At 48.9% G+C, this 16,935-nt stretch overlaps 2 protein-coding genes across 6 annotated transcripts in view; one reads left to right on the top strand and one right to left on the bottom strand.

Annotated features, from left to right (window-relative positions):
- Positions 1 to 4,495: 4,495 nt before the first annotated feature.
- On the top strand, positions 4,496 to 6,601 carry CIMIP2B (ciliary microtubule inner protein 2B). Of its 2 annotated transcripts, none has more exons than XM_040481611.1 (6): positions 4,496 to 4,640; positions 5,020 to 5,243; positions 5,333 to 5,550; positions 5,748 to 5,799; positions 6,022 to 6,074; positions 6,342 to 6,601. In XM_040481611.1, the coding sequence occupies exons 1-6, from the start codon at positions 4,579 to 4,581 to the stop codon at positions 6,561 to 6,563; spliced, it is 831 nt and encodes a 276-aa protein (XP_040337545.1). In that variant the 5' UTR covers positions 4,496 to 4,578; the 3' UTR covers positions 6,564 to 6,601. The 2 variants fall into 2 exon arrangements, with proteins under 2 accessions (XP_040337545.1, XP_040337544.1); XM_040481610.1 differs by having other exon boundaries at positions 4,498 to 4,640; positions 5,877 to 6,074; positions 6,342 to 6,469.
- The window catches only part of RUSC2 (RUN and SH3 domain containing 2), a 66,365-nt gene continuing 55,965 nt past the window's right edge, over positions 6,536 to 16,935 (bottom strand). For all 4 annotated transcript variants that reach the window (XM_040481607.1, XM_040481608.1, XM_040481606.1 and 1 more), the window contains 10 exons: positions 12,047 to 12,676; positions 11,611 to 11,796; positions 11,323 to 11,463; positions 10,155 to 10,231; positions 9,771 to 9,945; positions 9,575 to 9,680; positions 8,808 to 8,854; positions 7,548 to 8,355; positions 7,316 to 7,453; positions 6,536 to 7,234 (listed from right to left, as the gene is read on the bottom strand). In XM_040481607.1, coding sequence (XP_040337541.1) covers positions 7,033 to 7,234; positions 7,316 to 7,453; positions 7,548 to 8,355; positions 8,808 to 8,854; positions 9,575 to 9,680; positions 9,771 to 9,945; positions 10,155 to 10,231; positions 11,323 to 11,463; positions 11,611 to 11,796; positions 12,047 to 12,676 — 2,510 coding nt within the window. In that variant the 3' untranslated portion in view covers positions 6,536 to 7,032. The remainder of the gene's footprint in view (positions 7,235 to 7,315; positions 7,454 to 7,547; positions 8,356 to 8,807; positions 8,855 to 9,574; positions 9,681 to 9,770; positions 9,946 to 10,154; positions 10,232 to 11,322; positions 11,464 to 11,610; positions 11,797 to 12,046; positions 12,677 to 16,935) is intronic.

Here is a 16,935-nt window from a genome sequence, read left to right as displayed (position 1 = left end):
CAGCAATTCCTGGTCAGGATCAAAGGCAGAGCCACAGAAAGTTATAGACTGCTGTTTTGGAGACCTAACAGGCTGTGTGGAACAGGCAGGGCACTGATGTGGCTTTCCTAACTGGACCTTCATTTCATGGATGGGTGGAATCCTAGTGAAACATTCTCTGCACCAACACTGGGTTTGCAGTGTCCACCAGGAGCAAGTTGTGGTTGGGTTGCCATGACGACCGTCCCCTGGAATGGGGCACAGAGGCCATGAGCATTCCTATGGGCCCCTTAGCTAGTTCTTTCACTTCCTTCCCAGGTTAGAACACCTTTCTGATCTTCACAGATCTTAGAAATATTGTCTACACAGATGGAAACAATAATAGTTACAGGCCATTTCACCAACAGGAGTAGACTGCTTCTTCACAAATCTAAGACTTCACACAAATCTAAGACTAACTGTATGCAGTATGTATTAACTCACACACTGATTCTAACTGCCATGGTCTGTTCTACAGAATTTGTTCTAGTCTCTACGTTTTTTTTTTAAATAAAATTTAAAAATATTATTTTTGAGAGAGAGAGAGAGAGAGAGAGAGAGAGAGAGAGAGCCAGCGGAGGAGGGGCAGAGAAAGAGGGAGACACAGAATCCAAGGCAGGCTCCAGGCTCTGAGCTGTCAGCAAAGAGCTCGATGTGGGGCTCGAACTCACAAACTGTGAGATCATGACCTGAGCGGAAGTCAGACGCTTGACTGAGTCACCCAGGTGTCCCTAGTCTCTACATTCTAATGTATACTCCAACTTAAGTTTGAACTTTCATTTTCTCAGCTTCACACTCTTTCCCCTGAGCCCCCAACCTCTGTTACTGTTCTCAGCTCTTTTCCTGTCTCCCATTCCCAACAAATTCCAACCAAACACTATGAATTGCTGTTTAGTTAGCACTTAACATAAGCATGGGCCAGTTGCTCTTTTTGTATCATCTCGTGCTACTATCTTGTCCTGTTATCTATTTTGTCCTACTCAAAGAAGAAGTAACAGTAATGTCCTCATTTTATGGATAAGAAAACTGAGGGTTAATGAGATGAATTTGGCTAAGGTCCATATCTCTAGTGAAGCTAGAATTTGAACTAGTTTTTTTTGTTGTTGTTTTTTGTTTTTGTTTTTATTTTTATGTATGATGCTTGGGCTCTAAGTAAAAGAAAACTTAAACTGGCCTTAACAATAATGAAATTAATTATTTCACATAAAAAGATTGGTTAAGGAGCGCCTGGGTGGCTCAGATGGTTAAGCACCTGACTCTTGATTTTGGCTCAGGTCATGATCTCATGGTTCCTGGGACTGAGCCCCTCCTAGGGCTCCTCATTGACAACACAGAGCCCTCTTGGGTGGGATTCTCTTTCTCCCCCTCTATCTGCCCCTCCCCCACTTATGCTTGCTCATTCTCTCAAAATAAATAAACATTAAAAAAAGGGTTGATCAATTCAGTAGCTCATCAAGGACCCAGGCCTTTCTACTTTACCACCCATCCTTGCTGTATTCAGGTTTTGTCCTCAGATTAGCTTTGCATTCCACAAAGTTTCATGATGCCTACCAAAGTTCTGTCATCATGTCCATATAATTTCTAGAGGCGGGAAGGGACATTATTCCTTCTTGTCCATCTCTCTTTCTCTAATTTGTCATGCATCTTTTTTTTTTTTTTTAAGATTTTGAAAAAACATTTATTTATTTTGAGAGAGAGAGAAAGAAAGAGAGAGACAGAGAGCATGTGCACAAGCAGGGTAGCAGCGGAGAGAGAGGGAGACACAGAATCCAAAGTAGGCTCCAGGCTCCGAGCTGTCAGCACAGAGCCTGATGTGGGGCTTGAACTCATGAACTGTGAGATCATGACCTGAGCCAAAGTCAGACACTGGACTGGCCACCCAGGCACCTCTGTTATGCATCTTTTTAAACAGCATTTTACATTGCTTACTTTTCTTGGGACCCTTTCTCATCCTGGCTGACTTCCCTTTATTGTCCAGAATTCCACCAGCCCATGCCTAACTAATTGCCGGCAAGGGGACAGGATCACTATTATGGGCTTAGACTAGTTAAGACTCATTCCCAGGGCTGGTTCCAAGCTTCCCTGAAGTTTCTGGCTGCTCCACAGAACAGAATTAAGGTTCTGTTAGGAAGAAGGAGATGGGAGTAGGGAACAGGTACGCAGTGTGCAACCAATAGTCGGGTTGGATTCTGTTAGGGAATCCCCAAGTCCAGGTTGTTCCTTGACACACTGTTACTTTTCTGGGCTCTCCCCTCAGTTCCCATCCCCATCTAGCGTATTTCCTTAATAGTGAGTCAAGTCCCCTACAACTCTAGCTCTAAAGGACACATTCCAAGGCTGTCTTTGGCAGAACAGCAAGGAACGTGAAATGTATTCCTTGGGGCCCAGTGTTCTTGTGTAATCCCCAGGTCAGTGACATGTGTTTGGTCAGCCTGGGCACTGTCAGTTGGGTAGGGGGAAGAGCAGAGGCTCTGCCTGCTGGAAAGGTGTACTGACCTGGCCCTGACTCAGCCCCAGAGCTGAGTTCCAGTCATGCTCCCTTCTGAGATCTCCTTTATTTAAAAAAATTTTTAAATTTATTTTTACTTTTTTAAATAAAAACTTTTTAATGTTTATTTATTTTTGGGAGAGAGAGAGAGACAGAGACAGAGCACAAGTGGGGGAGGGGCAGAGAGAGAGAGGGAGACACAGATCTGAAGCAGGTTCCAGGCTCTGAGCTGTCAGCACAGAGCCTGACACAAGGCTAAAACTCATGAGCTCTGAGATCATGACCTGAGCCAAAGTCAGACGCTTAACCAAATGAGCCACCCGGGCACCCCTGAGATCTCTTCTTTCTGGTCTGTACTCCTCTTAGAATCCGAATTGTTTTCCCCCTCCTTTTTTTTAAATTAAAAAAAAAAATTAAATGTTCATTTATTTTGAGAGAGAGAGAGTGAGCAGGGGAGGGAAGAGAGAAAATGTGAGCAGGCTCTGCACTGTTCGATCCCATGAACCGTGAGATCATGACCTGAGTTGAAATCAAGAGCTGGACGCTTAAAGAATTGAGCCACTCAGGTGCCTCCCCTACTTTTTTATAGTTTGTATTTATTTTGACAGAGAGGGGAGAGAGAGAGAATCTCAAGCAGGCTCCTTGCTGTGTCAGTGCAGAGCCTGACACAGGGCTTAAACCCACAAAAAATGAGATCATGACCCGAGCCAAAGTTAAGAGTCGGATGGACACTTAACCAACTGAGCCACCCAGGCACCCCTTCCTTTTTTTTTTTTTTTTTTTTTTTTTTTAAATATGCTCTGCAGCCAGTGTGGGGCTTGAACTCATAACCCTGAGACTAAGAGTTGCATGCTCTACTGACTGAGCCAGCCAGGTGCCCCCTGAATTGTTTTCTTAACAAATTCTAATTTGTTCTTAAAACCCTAGTCTTAAAAACCCAACATTACTGTCGTATCTCCTTTCCGTGACCTCCCACATTAGGAAAACCAATATCCACTGAATTTACTAACCAGTCACAGATCTCCCATATGTGTTAGAAGCTTTGAGAAAGTATTAGACAATAGGGAAGAAAATTAAGTTTTAGTAGCTGTGTGCCAGGTGCCTGGGGTAAATTCTTTCCCACACTGACTTTATCCTTAACAGCATCCTGATAGGTTGGGTTATTTTAACTTTCATGTTAGAGTTTAGGGAATTCAGGTTCAGAAGTTAAGTTGCCTGCTCACAAAAGGTAAGGTTGGCTCAAGGCCACAAGCTGTTAGGAGCGCATGACTGCGTGACCTCATGCCCATGCTCTTTCTCCTACCCTTCCCCTCTTCTGACTTCATGGTCTTTACTATTACAAAACACATTTGTATATATTGATTTTAGCCTCACAACAGTAGCAGGGTGAGTCCTAGTATCTGCATTTTGTAAATGATGGTGGGGTTCAGAGACACTAAATGACTTGCCCAAAGTCATGTGGAGTTTAGCTCTTCTGACTACAGAATGTGTATAGGAAAGCATGGCATAATTTGTTGAATGATGATCCAGATTATGGTGGGTAATCAATAAATAATTCATCAGATTAAATTACTGAAAATAAACAATGTCACTGCTTTGAGGTCCCTAGGTTCCTTTTTCTCCCTGTGACCTCCCCTCTGGGCTTCCCTCAGAGACCTCTTTTCCCAGGAACTCTATCACCTCCAACCAAGACTCACAAAGAGTAGCACCCACATGTCTTCAGGCAGGAGGCTTAAGAAGGAAGGGTCTTCTTTTATGATAGAGCTGAGTGGACCTAACAGTTTTTGTTCTTTCCCTTCCCACCTTAGGCCTTCCTGGAATGGGGAGGCCCTACTCAGACTTTTCCCTGCCCCACTTGGCCGACTGCATTTGTTCTGGAGTAGACAAACCAGTGAGTCCCTGCTCTCCTGTTTCACTGGCCTTTGCCCTGGCAGTTATCAAACTAATGCCTCCTCCTCTCTCCTCCCCTGGCACTGCCTCCTGCCTCTGGCTCCGCCCCACAGCCCTGGACACAGTACACAGAGCCCAGAGTTTGGGCTCCAAGGGAAACAAAAGGAACTGCCTGGATCCCCATGGCTATGGCCAGCACCTTCATACCAGGGCTGAACCCCCAGAACCCTCATTATATCCCAGGGTAAGACTTCTGCTTGTTTCTGGAAATAGGCATATAGGGATATGGGAATTGTGCCACTTAGATCTTGGAGGTCAAGTAGACATACTGGTATTTGGGAGGCCCAGGGCTGGGATATTTATGGTGTTTGATGGAAAAGGAAAAGCAAGGCAATAGTGGTAGCTGGGCCTGCCACAAAACTCTGTTGTCTTCTCTATGGTAACAGGGTAACAGCAGAGGGGAAGGGTTGAAAACCTAGAGAACTGAGAAATGCCTGCTCCAAATGGGCACACAGCTGAATCCAGAAAAAAAAATCAGGGCTTCAGAGGTCTGTCTATCTCTGGGGGTGATGGAGCAGAGGGAGACTGGAGGTGACTCGGGGGGGGGGGGTCCTGTGCTACAGGTACACCGGACACTGCCCACTACTTCGGTTCAGCATGGGCCAGACCTATGGGCAGATGACTGGTCAGCTACTTCGAGGAGTTCCTGGCCTGGCCTGGCCCCCTGCCCATCGCACACTTCTGCCTCCCATCCGGCCTCCACCATCTCCTGAGGTTCCCAGAGGAAGACCGCCTGTCAGGCGTGGACATGAAAGGCTCAGTTCCAGCATGATCCCAGGGTACACAGGTATGTATGTGTGGTCTGAATAGGTGTCCCTGTCCCAGAACATGTGCCCCAAACACTAATCGAAATCCTCCTTGCCCCCTCCCACCCAGGTTTTGTACCCCAGGCACAGTTCCTCTTTGCCAAGAACTGTAGCCAGGTCTGGGCTGAGGCTCTGAATGATTTCACTCAGTGGTCTGGGGGACAAAGGAGTCAAGAACTGCCGAAGGAAGCCAAGGAAGAAAAAGACGTGGGGAAAGACCAAGAACCAAAGCCAGAGTCAGAGCTGGAGGCAGAGAAGGAGCTGGAGCCGGGGCAAGAGGCAGAACAAGTGAGACCAACAAGGCTGGAGAGAGTGCAGGGGGAGTTGGTAGTGTGACCAGGCCTAGGGGTGGCCATGAGTAGCATGACTCTGGGTACAGGGAGTATGGGCCTGACTGCCAGCTCCAGCTCCCAGGGAGCTTCTGGTAGAGCACAGGAGCTGAATTTGATGCCCTTATTTTTTCTCTATCAACTTCCCCTCACAAGGCTTCCCCCTATTCCATGGATGACAAAGATCCTCGCAAGTTCTTCATGCCAGGTGAGAGGAAGTGGGTAATGATCAAAAGCATGGGGAGGCTCCCAGGAGGTCCTGACTCAGTATCCCCATCCCCCTAGGCTTCACTGGTTACGTGCCCCGGGCCCGCTTCCTCTTCGGCTCCAGCTTTCCTGCACTCACCAACCGGGCACTGCAGGAATTTGGACAGATGTATTCAAGGGGCAGATCCCAGAAGGATCCCAAACATCTCCCCCCACTTTCTAGGACCTACCCTCAGAACCTGGGCCTGTTACCTAACTATGGGGGCTATGTGCCAGGTGAGGATAGCCCCAGAGGGAAGCTTCGGGGACCAGAGTATTTGTACGTGTGTGGCACAGGTGGAGGTGGTTTGGGGGGTTGGAACTAATAGATATGGAGGGGGGGCTTGGATCACGTGGTTCAGCTTACCACTGCGCAGAAAAGGAAACGGAGGTAGCCCACAGTGGAAGGTAGGACAAGATTTTGGAGGGCTTAGGCACTGGCTGAGAAATAAATGGCTTTTCCATGCTACCAGCTACAAGTGACAGACTGTCTTGTCCATATAGGGTATAAGTTCCAGTTCGGTCGCACGTATGGGCATCTCACCCATGATGTACTGGGCCTCAGCACCCTCCAGAAGCAGCTCCTGGTATAGGTACCTGGACTTCAGGTTCTGTCTTCCCTTTCTTCCTATCCCAGCCATCCTTTTGCAAGGAAGAGAGGTGGGCCGCAGGGTGGGGGGAGGCACAAAGAAAAATGGTTTGGAGGCCGAGCACCTTTTTTATTAATAGGTGTAATAAATAAATAAATAAATACATAAACAGAAGTCTGGGCTCCTCCTCCCTCTTCTGACCACCAGGCACTGGCCACAGCCTATTTACATTTGGGGGCCTAGGGAGCTGGCCCCAATACTGTCACCCATCCTCCTTACCACCTGGCCTAGGAAACCCTGCAAATGGGCCTCTGGTCACCTCCCTCCATAGGGACATGCTTATCTGTACCTATGGGAGGGCCAGCCCAGATGGCCGGGGAAATCCTGGCAGCCCAGTGCTGCATCCCTTCCCTCCTTTCTGGGGTGGAGGTCTGGATGAGGTCACTGGGACAGTTAACGGGGAGTAATTAATACTGAGCACAGGGATGTATGGCCCCCAGCTCTTAGTCTGCTCTCTGTGGCCAAGCCAGAGGGCTTGGGAAGGGCTCTCAGGCTCTGAGTTGGGGGTTATGAGGGTCCCTGAGGCCACCAACATGCACAGGGCCTCAGTTTTGGCTGCTTCCAGGGGTTGGACTTGGAGTTGGGGTCAAGGTCACATAGGCCAGTGGCACCAGGCCGGTGTCGGGGCCGCGGCTGCAGCGCAGCCAGTCTCCTCCAGCTGGCCCCAGCACCCGGAGGATATCTCCCTTGTGGAAGCTCAGCTGTCCAGGGCCTGTGGCCAGATGATGGCACAGTGCCTTCACCTCGCTGGGGAAACAACAAATGGAGGTCAGAGAAACCCCATCCAACACCAAACCCAGCCCCCCAATCCTGTCTCCCAGGGCTTACCATGGAGGCTTGGAGGGCAGAGCTGGAGAGGGTGGCTCCTGCAGGCTCTCCCTGGGCTCTGGCTCCCGGCGGGCACCCACTGTCTGTGCCACTAGTTGGAACATGGACTTGTCCAGGCTCAGCCAGTCAGAGGGTAGCCTAGAAGAGAGCAGCTAGAGCTCTGGCTCTGTCTGTATCCTGGCTTAGAGAGGCTCCCCAAATCCCTCCGTCTACACTATGGGATGCCGCTCACCTGTTTGCGGGCCGGGTCTCACGCTGAGCCTTTCGGGAGCCAAAGAGGTGGCCCCACTTGATGCCCCCAGGTGAAGGTTCTGAGGCTCCTTCCTCATTTTCTGCTGAGGGGGCAGTGGACCCTTCCCTCTCCCGGCTGCGCCTCAGCTCAGCCAGCACAGAATCAGGTGGGCTCCCCATCCAGAAGGGCCAGCCCCTATCCCGGCCAAGGGTCTCCTCAGGGGCAGGGCAGGCCTCCGCCCCCTCGACTACTCCCTCTCGAGGGGGTGGCCCCCCACTTCCTGACCCTTTCTTTTTCTCACTGCTGCTACTGCTGCCACCACGGGGGAACCTAGAGCACTCAGCTGAGCCATCGATGTAGACCTGGGAACTCTGCATGAGCTGGTACCACCAGCCGGCCTGCCCGCCTCGGGCCCACCTGCCACGCCCTGGGACCCCAGCTGCCTCTGCCACCTCTTCTGTCTCCTCTTCCTCTTCATCCTCTCCACCTTCTGAGGCACCCACACCCTTCACCCGCTCCCCATGGACTGCCCTGTCCGTGTCTCCAGGGCCCTCCTGGCCCCGAGCCCGGGCCAGCTGCAATGTTGAGTGGGCGGACAGCAGTAGGTCCTGGGACACCCGCAGCAGCTCCTTGTGCTGCCGCTGCTGCTGCCCACTTTGCAGCAGCCGGTGCTGGAACAGCAAGTCAAGGCTGAAGGGCAGCAGGGCCAGGGGCTGTAGCAGCAGCAGCAGCTCCTCAAAGAGGCTAGGGCACACAGTGTGTGCTGCACTCAGGAAGCCCCACGGCTGGTAGTGGGTCTGGATGATATCTAGGGGAGAAAGAGAGAGGCCTGAGCCACACAGAGAAGCACAGCCTGGCCTGGGGTGGGCCTTTGAGAAGCAGCCCTGGCAGAGCCACCGCATATGGCCACACAGGCTGCGTACTGTGCCCTCAGATGCACTCCAGTGGAAACGATGCCACCTCAAGTTGTGCAGGTCGCGACCTCCAAACCCTAAGTGGCAGCCCCAAGTTCAGAGTGGAGGTGTTGGGGTTCCTAGCCACCCTGACTTCCACACTGCCTGAGTATCCTGCTGACTCCAAGGCTCTAACACAAGTAGAAGCTGGGGGAAGTTTTGGGCAGAAGCCCTGGCTTTGAGGATGAAAGTTTGTGGGGTTCCCTCCCCACCTCTAGAATCTGTAAAGAGCTGTGCCTCCCTCTTTGAGCCTCTGAGGTCTGGCCTATATTGAGTTTGCAAGAGAGAACAGTGTCCTGGGCATTACCTTCGTGGTTATAGAGGTGGTTAAACCAGAACTCCAGGGACCGGATGCTGTAGGGAAATAGGTGAAGAGAGTTGAATCTTGTGTGGATATAGCCAGATGATAAGGTACAAAGGAGACGGACATCGGGTCAGACATAGAGCAGAGGTATAGGCTGAACACCCCCCTTCTATGGCTACCTGGTTCATTTCATGTAATCTAGTTCTGGAAAGTCAGCGGGGACGTTGGGAGGGGGTGAACATGTGATTCACAAGCCAATTTCTTCCCTCTAGAAAGGAGTTGGCTTGCATAGGACCCAAGAAGTCAGGGCAGCTACTGAGTGAGAGTACAGGGTACACATCCCCAAGGGGATGGCCTGGGCCCAACTTGAGAAAGAAAGATACTAGGATGTGGATCTCAAGATGGATTTACGGGCAGGCAGGATTTGGAAGTAGTGCTGGAATGGAGTGGATCAAAGTTTACAATATCCAAAGAACCAGATTAATTTCCAAATAAGCCAGATTATGGATTAAAAACCAGATTAAAAGCAAATGACCATGTTGGTGATCAGTGCCAGGGGGTTGTGGGTGTGGTAGGAAACCAGTGACCTACTGAGAGAGGCTATAGCTAGATGGGAGTGGCGGGGGAAGGAGGAAGGTGAGCCTGAGCCCTGGCCACAGATCCTGTGGATCCACCTGACTGTCTCAGTCTAGGGAGTTGGTTCCTCAGAAGTGGCGGAGCCTAGGGGAGAGGGCTGGTGGTTTGCAGCTCTTGTTGCCCCACACACTCACTTGAGCAGGCCAAGAATGAAGGCGTTGAAACGCATGGTGTGACTGGTGAGCTCTGGGAATTGGCTGACTTTGTTGTAGAGGCCATGCAGGACCTTGGTAGACGGGCCTGAGAGGAAGCCAGAGTTAGCAGTCAAATGTCCAGTCTCTGGAACCTTAATCTCAGCCTGGAGTCCCCATCTTGCCACCCAGCACTTACCCAGCTGTGTGGAAGCCTCAACCACACTCCATGGCATGTTCTTACGTTGCCCAATGATGACATCTAGCACAAAGGCCTTGAGCCCATCCTCCAGCACAGCCTGGACCGCAGGGCACAAGTACTTCAGAACCAGGTGGCCCACATTGGGGCTCACAGAACTATTCCCCAGCTTTGCCTGTGGATGCAGTAGACAAGTACAGAGAATCATTTGAGGCCTGACCTTGGTCCTTTCTGACTCTCTTAGGCCTGAGCATGCTTCTCTTGAGATCCCCATCCCGAAGCTCCCAACTCTGGGTTCTTGGTGCAAGAGAGCAGGAGGAAGTGGTCGCACAGAATGGGTGAGGGTCAGCCGGGTAGAGCTCAGCTCTTCAGTTTCTTGCCTACCTTCACCCCAGGATCCCGGCTTGTGCCAAAATGGGCCACAATGAGGTCCACAGCAGTGTTAACTGCTTTCACCAGCCCTGCAAGTAAGAATTTGATGTGTGACAGGTTCCTAAGCAAGTCCCTGGGCAACGTGGCTGAAACGGAGCCCTCTGTGGAGAGAGGGAGGGGCTTCCACTCTTTCTCTCTGTCTCTGCACATGGATCTCAGTCTCACCGAGGACCAGTCCCTGGCCCCTTCTTGTTTTTGCCCAGTTCTCAAGCCCTGCACTGCTTTCACCACCAGTGGATCCATCTCACCAACTGCATCTTCAAGACCTTCTTACTCCATATCCTAGATCAATCTAACTATTCATCTTCTCTGCTATGAGAAACCAGGCTAGTGGCTGCTGGAGAAAGTCTGGGGCCACTCATAACAGTGATCGACAAGGGCACTTCTTGGATGTGCGTCTCGTGGTATGCTCTGTTATCCTTTCACATTGCCAAATCTTTACCCCTCTTCTCAAGCCCTTGATTCTACTTCACCTAGAGAACAGAGGCGACTGGTCATGAATTCCACATCCCTGTCCATCCAAAAGACCTAACTACATTCTATCTAACCTCCCCCAGGGCCCACTCACTCTCCATCTTGTTCAAGGTTCTTCCCTCTTCCTAGGTTTGAATCTCCCACTCTTCCTCTGCAAGGGACCTTCGCTTCATCTTTATTCCTTCTCACAGGCTCCTTCCCTTCAGCCCACAATGATGTTCAGTTCTTTTTGCATCATCTCATTGAAGCAGCTCTCTTAGTCCAGTGGTCCCTTATTTGCTAAATAGCTTAGTAGATGTCACCATTATGCTTACCGAAGCTGTTAGTCCCTGTAGTACTTGAACTGTCCCCAAGAGTACATGGCCATTTATTTATGGCAAAGTCTCCCTCACTATACGTAGCTCTCCAAGGCAAGAGACTGAAGCCCGATTCTTAAGCATCTGATAAATGACCCTTGCGTGCTCATGCACACACACCATACACAATACACAGACTTCTACCTCTTGCCCCAATTCCTGTGCTAATTCTTTCCTAGCATGTGGAGTTCTAAAATAGGGAAATAATCTGGAAGACTAGACAGTAGGGCAATGGGCACAAATAGGCACTGACAACAGAATTCCTGGCCTGAGCTGGGGGTAATATTCACCTTTTTTCTGAAGTAGGTCAATGGAAATGGCCTCTGAGTTGCCATCTGGGGACAGACAAAACTCAGCTGGAGGCTTCTCAGTCAAGGAAAAGGGGTCTTGGAAGTCAGGGCAGGTCAGTGGTAATGGCTTTACTACTTGACCTGCAAAGAAGAGAAAAATCAGTCTCAAGCAACTCTCCTAAGAGTTGCAGCTGGGTTCTGTGTTCCTTTGGGGACTGACCCCTTCTCCAGCCCTGCCAAGCTGTGGTAGAGCCTGCCCTGGGTATAATGGGGACCTGGGCCACACACCATTCATCCGGCAGTTCAGATGGCCAGCAGCACTGAAGGAGCCAGGGAATTCAAAGATGGGGTTCCTTCGGGCCAGTCGAGCTTCCTGCGGCCTTCGGTCTAGGCTCCCTGACAATCCAGGTGGCCCTAGTGGGTTCTTCCTCCTGTATTCCCGCCACTTGAGTGCTTGAGGGGACAGGTGGTTGGCTGAAAGCAGAACAGATTAGCAGAAGAGACAGACAAGAGTTAGCAGGAGATAGCACTTCATATCCACCCAGTGGGCCCATATAAAATATGAGGGCTGGGTGTGTGTGTGGATATTATCCATAGATAATATGGGGAAGGACCCCATATTAACCCCCCCCCCCCATTATTTAACCCCTGACCCCAGGCTGGAGTATAAGAAACCATTCAAAGGGGAGGTAGAGATGCTTGGGGTGGGGGGTAAAGCTCATACCATTATTGGGCCTGGAGGCCATGCTGCCCTCACCACCTCCCCGGGCTAGACTTTCTGCTCGACTGAGGCTAGATCTCCAGGAGCCCAGAGGAGGCAAACTTCCTGTTCCATGGAGACGGTACTCAGCCAAGGTCAGTATCTTCTGATCCTCCTTCTGTGGCTGCTGCGAGGTGGCAGGCCGGGCAACAGGAGGACAGGAGTGGCTCCATGGGGGTGAGCTTTCTGTGGCTGTGGCCTGCTCTGGAGGAGGGGAGCACGAGGTGGAAGCAGAAGAATCGGTGCTGGGCCCAAAGGGGCCAGCACTGCGGATGGGAGAGTAGCTACCCAGGGGTGACGGCCGTGAGGTTTCTAGCTCAGGACCAGCTTTCCTGGCACCTCTGTTGGTGGGTGCCTGTGACTCCCCTGAGGGAGCTAAGGCTGGAACTTGAGCAGTGGGGGCAGCCAGTGGGGCAGGCTGCTGTGCACGGCCACAACCAGAGAGGCTGTAGAGCTGGGAAAGGCTGTGGAGGGCTCGGGCCTTGGCCAACTGCTTGGGGAAGTGGTGCTGGAACACGAAGGGCTGGATGGGCAGCGTGGTAGGCCTCTGCTCCTTGCTGTAGCGAAGGACTGGTCGGCTCTCAGCACCACCTCCTGTGGCAACAGTGATGGAGGAGGAATCAGACAGATATGCCCTGAGACCCCCATGAGAGGAAGCAAAGAAGCAGACAGATGATGCTCACTGGGGAGAGGGGAAGAGACAGGCAGGACCTGAATTGTAGGAATTGAATGGGGTAGGGGTAATCCAAGTTTGGGAATTTGACAATGCCCCTCCCATCTTTTGTAAAACTTTCCCTATTGTCTTTATGATAACTGAACTCTCTTGTACTCTTGGCTATTCACCCCTTCTTCATTTTCTTAACTTCAAGGGTGTATATATCTTAAGGCTCCATTCTTTGATCTCCCTTTACACATTCTCCCCTGCATTGTTCAAGTTCAGACATTCATACACATGACTCCTGAAACTTCAGCTTTAGCCCCAGCCTTCCCCTTGATCTCTGGATCATTCTGCTTTAGGATTCTGCTTTCACGTATTTTTTATTTTATTTTATTTGAGAGAGAGAGAGAGAGAGAGAGAGAGAGAGAAGCAGAGGGAGAGACAGAATCTTAAGCAGGCTCCACTCTCAGCACTAAGCTGAAATCAAGAGTTGGATGCTCAACCAACTGAGCCACCTAGGTGCCCCAAAGATTCTGCTTTCACTTAATAATTGCTATTTTAAAACAGTTCATCTATCGCCTTTCTCCTGATGACTTTCATTTCAGTCAATGGCAGAAACACCATTTCCTTTGTTTTGGAAGCCTCAAGAGTTGGAGTCAGAGTCACATGATCTTCAGGGTAAGATATTATTTACTTCAAGCTTTTGCTCATCATCACCTTTCTCCGCTAAAGCTGACTCATTTCATTCTTAAGCAAATCTAACCATAATATTTCCTTATTTGCAGCTGGGATCAGACTCCTGTCACCCCTATCCACCCCATTCCCACTTTTTCATAATCCTGGCATTGGAGCCTCACGGTCTTTATTTGCTCCCTCTACACAGAACGGTGGTCTCCAAGACTGATCCTCTCCTGTTCTTTCAGCCAATCTTCACGTCAGCGTCTCTCAAGACATAGGGCTCCAAACTAAACACAGAACTCCAGGATACTGTATAGCCTGATGGTCTTTGTGTGTGTGTGAGCTACGCTTCTAATAAAACACTGCGTATACTGTAAACATCTGGATGAACACAAGGTGGCGCTACAAGCACCTACAAAGCCTAAACCCCTGGGTGTGGCTCGCTAGCACAACTCTGGCCGCACAAGTCTGTGAGATAGGAATTAATATCCTTACCTGACAGATCAGGGTATTGGAAATTTAGAGATTAAGTCATTTGCCCAAGGTCATACAACTAGGAAGTGGCAGAGATAGAACTCTGCCTAAGCCAGAGTCTCATTTAGGGGCTAACGTTCTCTTTATCACATTGCACTACACATGAAATGGTAGCCCTCATCTTTTCCCATTTATTTATTACTTCAGTGAGTCTTAAGGGGACAGTGATCACAACCCCATGGTGGGGGGGGGGGGGTTAGAATCATTCCTAAGGGACGTGTTCAAAATGTACCCTCTAGTAGTCATCCCCAATCTGTGCTAAGAGCAACCTTTGTCATTCTCCCTTTGCTTACTGTGCTCCAGCCACACTTCCTGCTGTCCTTAAACATGCCTAGTTCATTAACATCTCAGGGTCTTTTGCACTTGCTGTTCTGCCCCAAATCTTCTCATCATTCAGGCATCAGCTCAAACATCACTTTCTCAGTGGCAACCACCCCAGTCACAAGTCACACTCTATCTCATTATCCTGTTTTATTTTCTTTTTAACATTTAATCACTATCAGAAAGTAATCTCATTTGTTTATTGTCTATTACTCCTCATGAGGGCTCCAAAAAAGCAGGGTTTCTGAATTGTTCATTGATGTATCCCCAGTGCCTAGAATAGAGCCAGGTATGTAGTAGGTACTGAATGAATATTTGTTAAATGAATGAATCCCCACTGTCTCCCTTGGTTCAGTCTAGTCTCACTGCATCCAGATCTTCTTACATAAGTCAGACTGCTTCCTAAAATACCAATTTTATCCCATGGCCCTACTGCCCACAGAATAAAGTCTAATCTTCTCAAACAGGTGTCCATACCTGCCACCAATTAGGCTGCTCTCCCCTCAAACTTCCACACCTGCCATTCTCATTGACACCACTCTCCCCACTCTGTCCCCAACTTTAAGCACACAGCTTTCCCTCCTGGGAATGCCTCCTTCCTTTCCATTTATTTAAATATCAAATTTCAAGGCTGAATGGACCCTGGCTATCAGATTAGGTATTCCCAACCCCAGCTTTATTATACCCCCTATATGAAGTATGTTTGTATTAGACTGTTTATTTCTACTCTTTAAAAATCCTCCCTAAGTCCCCAGGATAGGGTTTGAGGCAGGGAACTAAGCTCAGAGAAGAAGGAGGAGCCTAACCTGGGGAGTGGGTCTCAGTTATGTCCCCAGGGAAAACAGACTAAGGCTTCACATTTTTCTACGTGACAGCTCTTAAGAAAACTGGAGTCAGAGACCACGTTCATCCAAGTCTGCTGTTCTATAGGTGACATAGTCCCAGTCCCTCAGTTCCTTCTTAAAATGAAGCACCTAGAACTTCCAGGTGAGCACTAACTGGTGCAGGGAGTAGAGGACTATCAGCTTCTCCCTTCTGGAGTCTATCAATGAATCCAGTCATTTTAACTTTTGGAAGGAAGCCCTTCCAAACTGCTGACTCATTCTGAGTTTGCTATCAGTTAAATATCCCAAATCAACGGAAGTACATACAGCTCACCTGTCAAACTTCACATTGTTCCCTGCTTTTTTAATTTTGTTCTTTCCAGACTTGGTAAGATCTTTTTGAATCCTGACTCTGCTGCTCAGGATCTCAAAGAGATCTCTGCTTCTTTTGTCATTCATGAATTCTTTTGAATAGTCACTCATAGCAAAGAATCGAGAGAAGAGACCTGTGGTAAGTCACTGGAGACTTATGGGAACAGCATCTCTATATGAAAAGTCTTACCTGATAACAAAACAAACAACACTTTTAATGCATCTCTGACCAGGATTGGTCTTGCCCTAAGAATGCCAGCCACAACATCCCCTGTGCCTAGAGACACCTGCCAGACAGTACACTCTAAGAAGGGAGTAGGTTCCAAGGGACTCTGGCCAATCTCTGCTGTTTCTGACCCCCCTCTTCCCTAGAGACCTCCCTTTCCATCCCCACCCCAAGAACAGCTCCTTTGTGTATGTTTAGGAGTGTGAAGTCTTCTGATGGGCTGTGATCTCCCTAACAGCAGAGATAAAACCATTTATGTTTTTTTAACCCATTTCCTTTGAGAAGCCAAGGGACCCCAACCTGAGGCCACAGCACAGCACATTCCCCTTTATCTCCCTTTCCCCTGCTTTATCTCCTCTTTCTTTCCAAACCCTCTGAGATCTGGCTGCCACCCTCACTGCTCCCAAATGTTGCTTTCTGGATTCTTCAGCCTTAATGTTAGCAATTTCACTTCAAATTTTGTTGAACTCTTTTTGAAATTTTCTCCTCATTTAGTGCATGTCCCTTCACTCTCCCCTGGTTTTCCTCTAATATCCTAATTCTTCTCAGTCTCCTTGGGATGTTGCTCTGCTCACCCTTAAATCATTGTATCCTCAGGGCTCTCTGTCCTTGTTCCTTTTATAACTCCACACATTCTCCCTGGATGCTCTCATCCACTCAAAGCTTCAACTACCTCTTTTTTTAAAAGTTATTTTTAAAAATTTAATTTAATTTTATATATTTTTAATTTTTTCTTTAAATCCAAGTTAGTTAACATATAGTGTAATAATGGTTTCAGGAACATAATTTAGTGATTCATCACTTCCATATGACACCCAGTGCTCATCCCAACAAGTGCCCTCTTAATGCCCGACACACATTTAACTCATTCCCCTGCCCACCTCCCCTCCAGCAACCCTCAGTTTGTTTTCTGTATTTAAGAGTCTCTTATGGTTTGCCTTCTCTCTGTTTTTATCTTAATTTTCCTTTCTTCCCCTTTGTTCATCTGTTTTGTTTCTTAAATTCCACATATGCAACTACCTCTTTTATTCTGACAACTCTGATCATAGCCATCCCCTGACTCCCAGGATATCCTTTCCAATCTACCTTCCACCCAAACAACCAGTGATCTTTCTAAAACGCAAATGAAAACATGCTACTAAGCTGTTAAAAACAAACAAAATGCCACTTCCCTGATTAAATCCTTCAAAAGTTCCATCCACACCCCACCATGGCTATACCAAATGATTTACAGTTTCTG

The sequence above is a fragment of the Herpailurus yagouaroundi genome, unplaced genomic scaffold (genome assembly GCF_014898765.1).
Source record: "Herpailurus yagouaroundi ecotype Mexico unplaced genomic scaffold, PumYag 160, whole genome shotgun sequence".
Taxonomy (NCBI): Eukaryota; Metazoa; Chordata; class Mammalia; order Carnivora; family Felidae; genus Herpailurus; species Herpailurus yagouaroundi.
Note: the sequence above shows the minus strand (reverse complement) of the source record. Positions and strands in the feature narration are given on the sequence as shown.

Coding starts and splice junctions, on each gene's coding strand:
- CIMIP2B (XM_040481610.1), top strand. CDS start 4,579: ATGGCTATGGCCAGCACCTTCATACCAGGGCTGAACCCCCAGAACCCT. Junction 5,244..5,332: donor CATGATCCCAGGGTACACAG/GTATGTATGTGT, acceptor CCTCCCACCCAG/GTTTTGTACCCCAGGCACAG. Junction 5,551..5,747: donor CGGGGCAAGAGGCAGAACAA/GTGAGACCAACA, acceptor TCCCCTCACAAG/GCTTCCCCCTATTCCATGGA.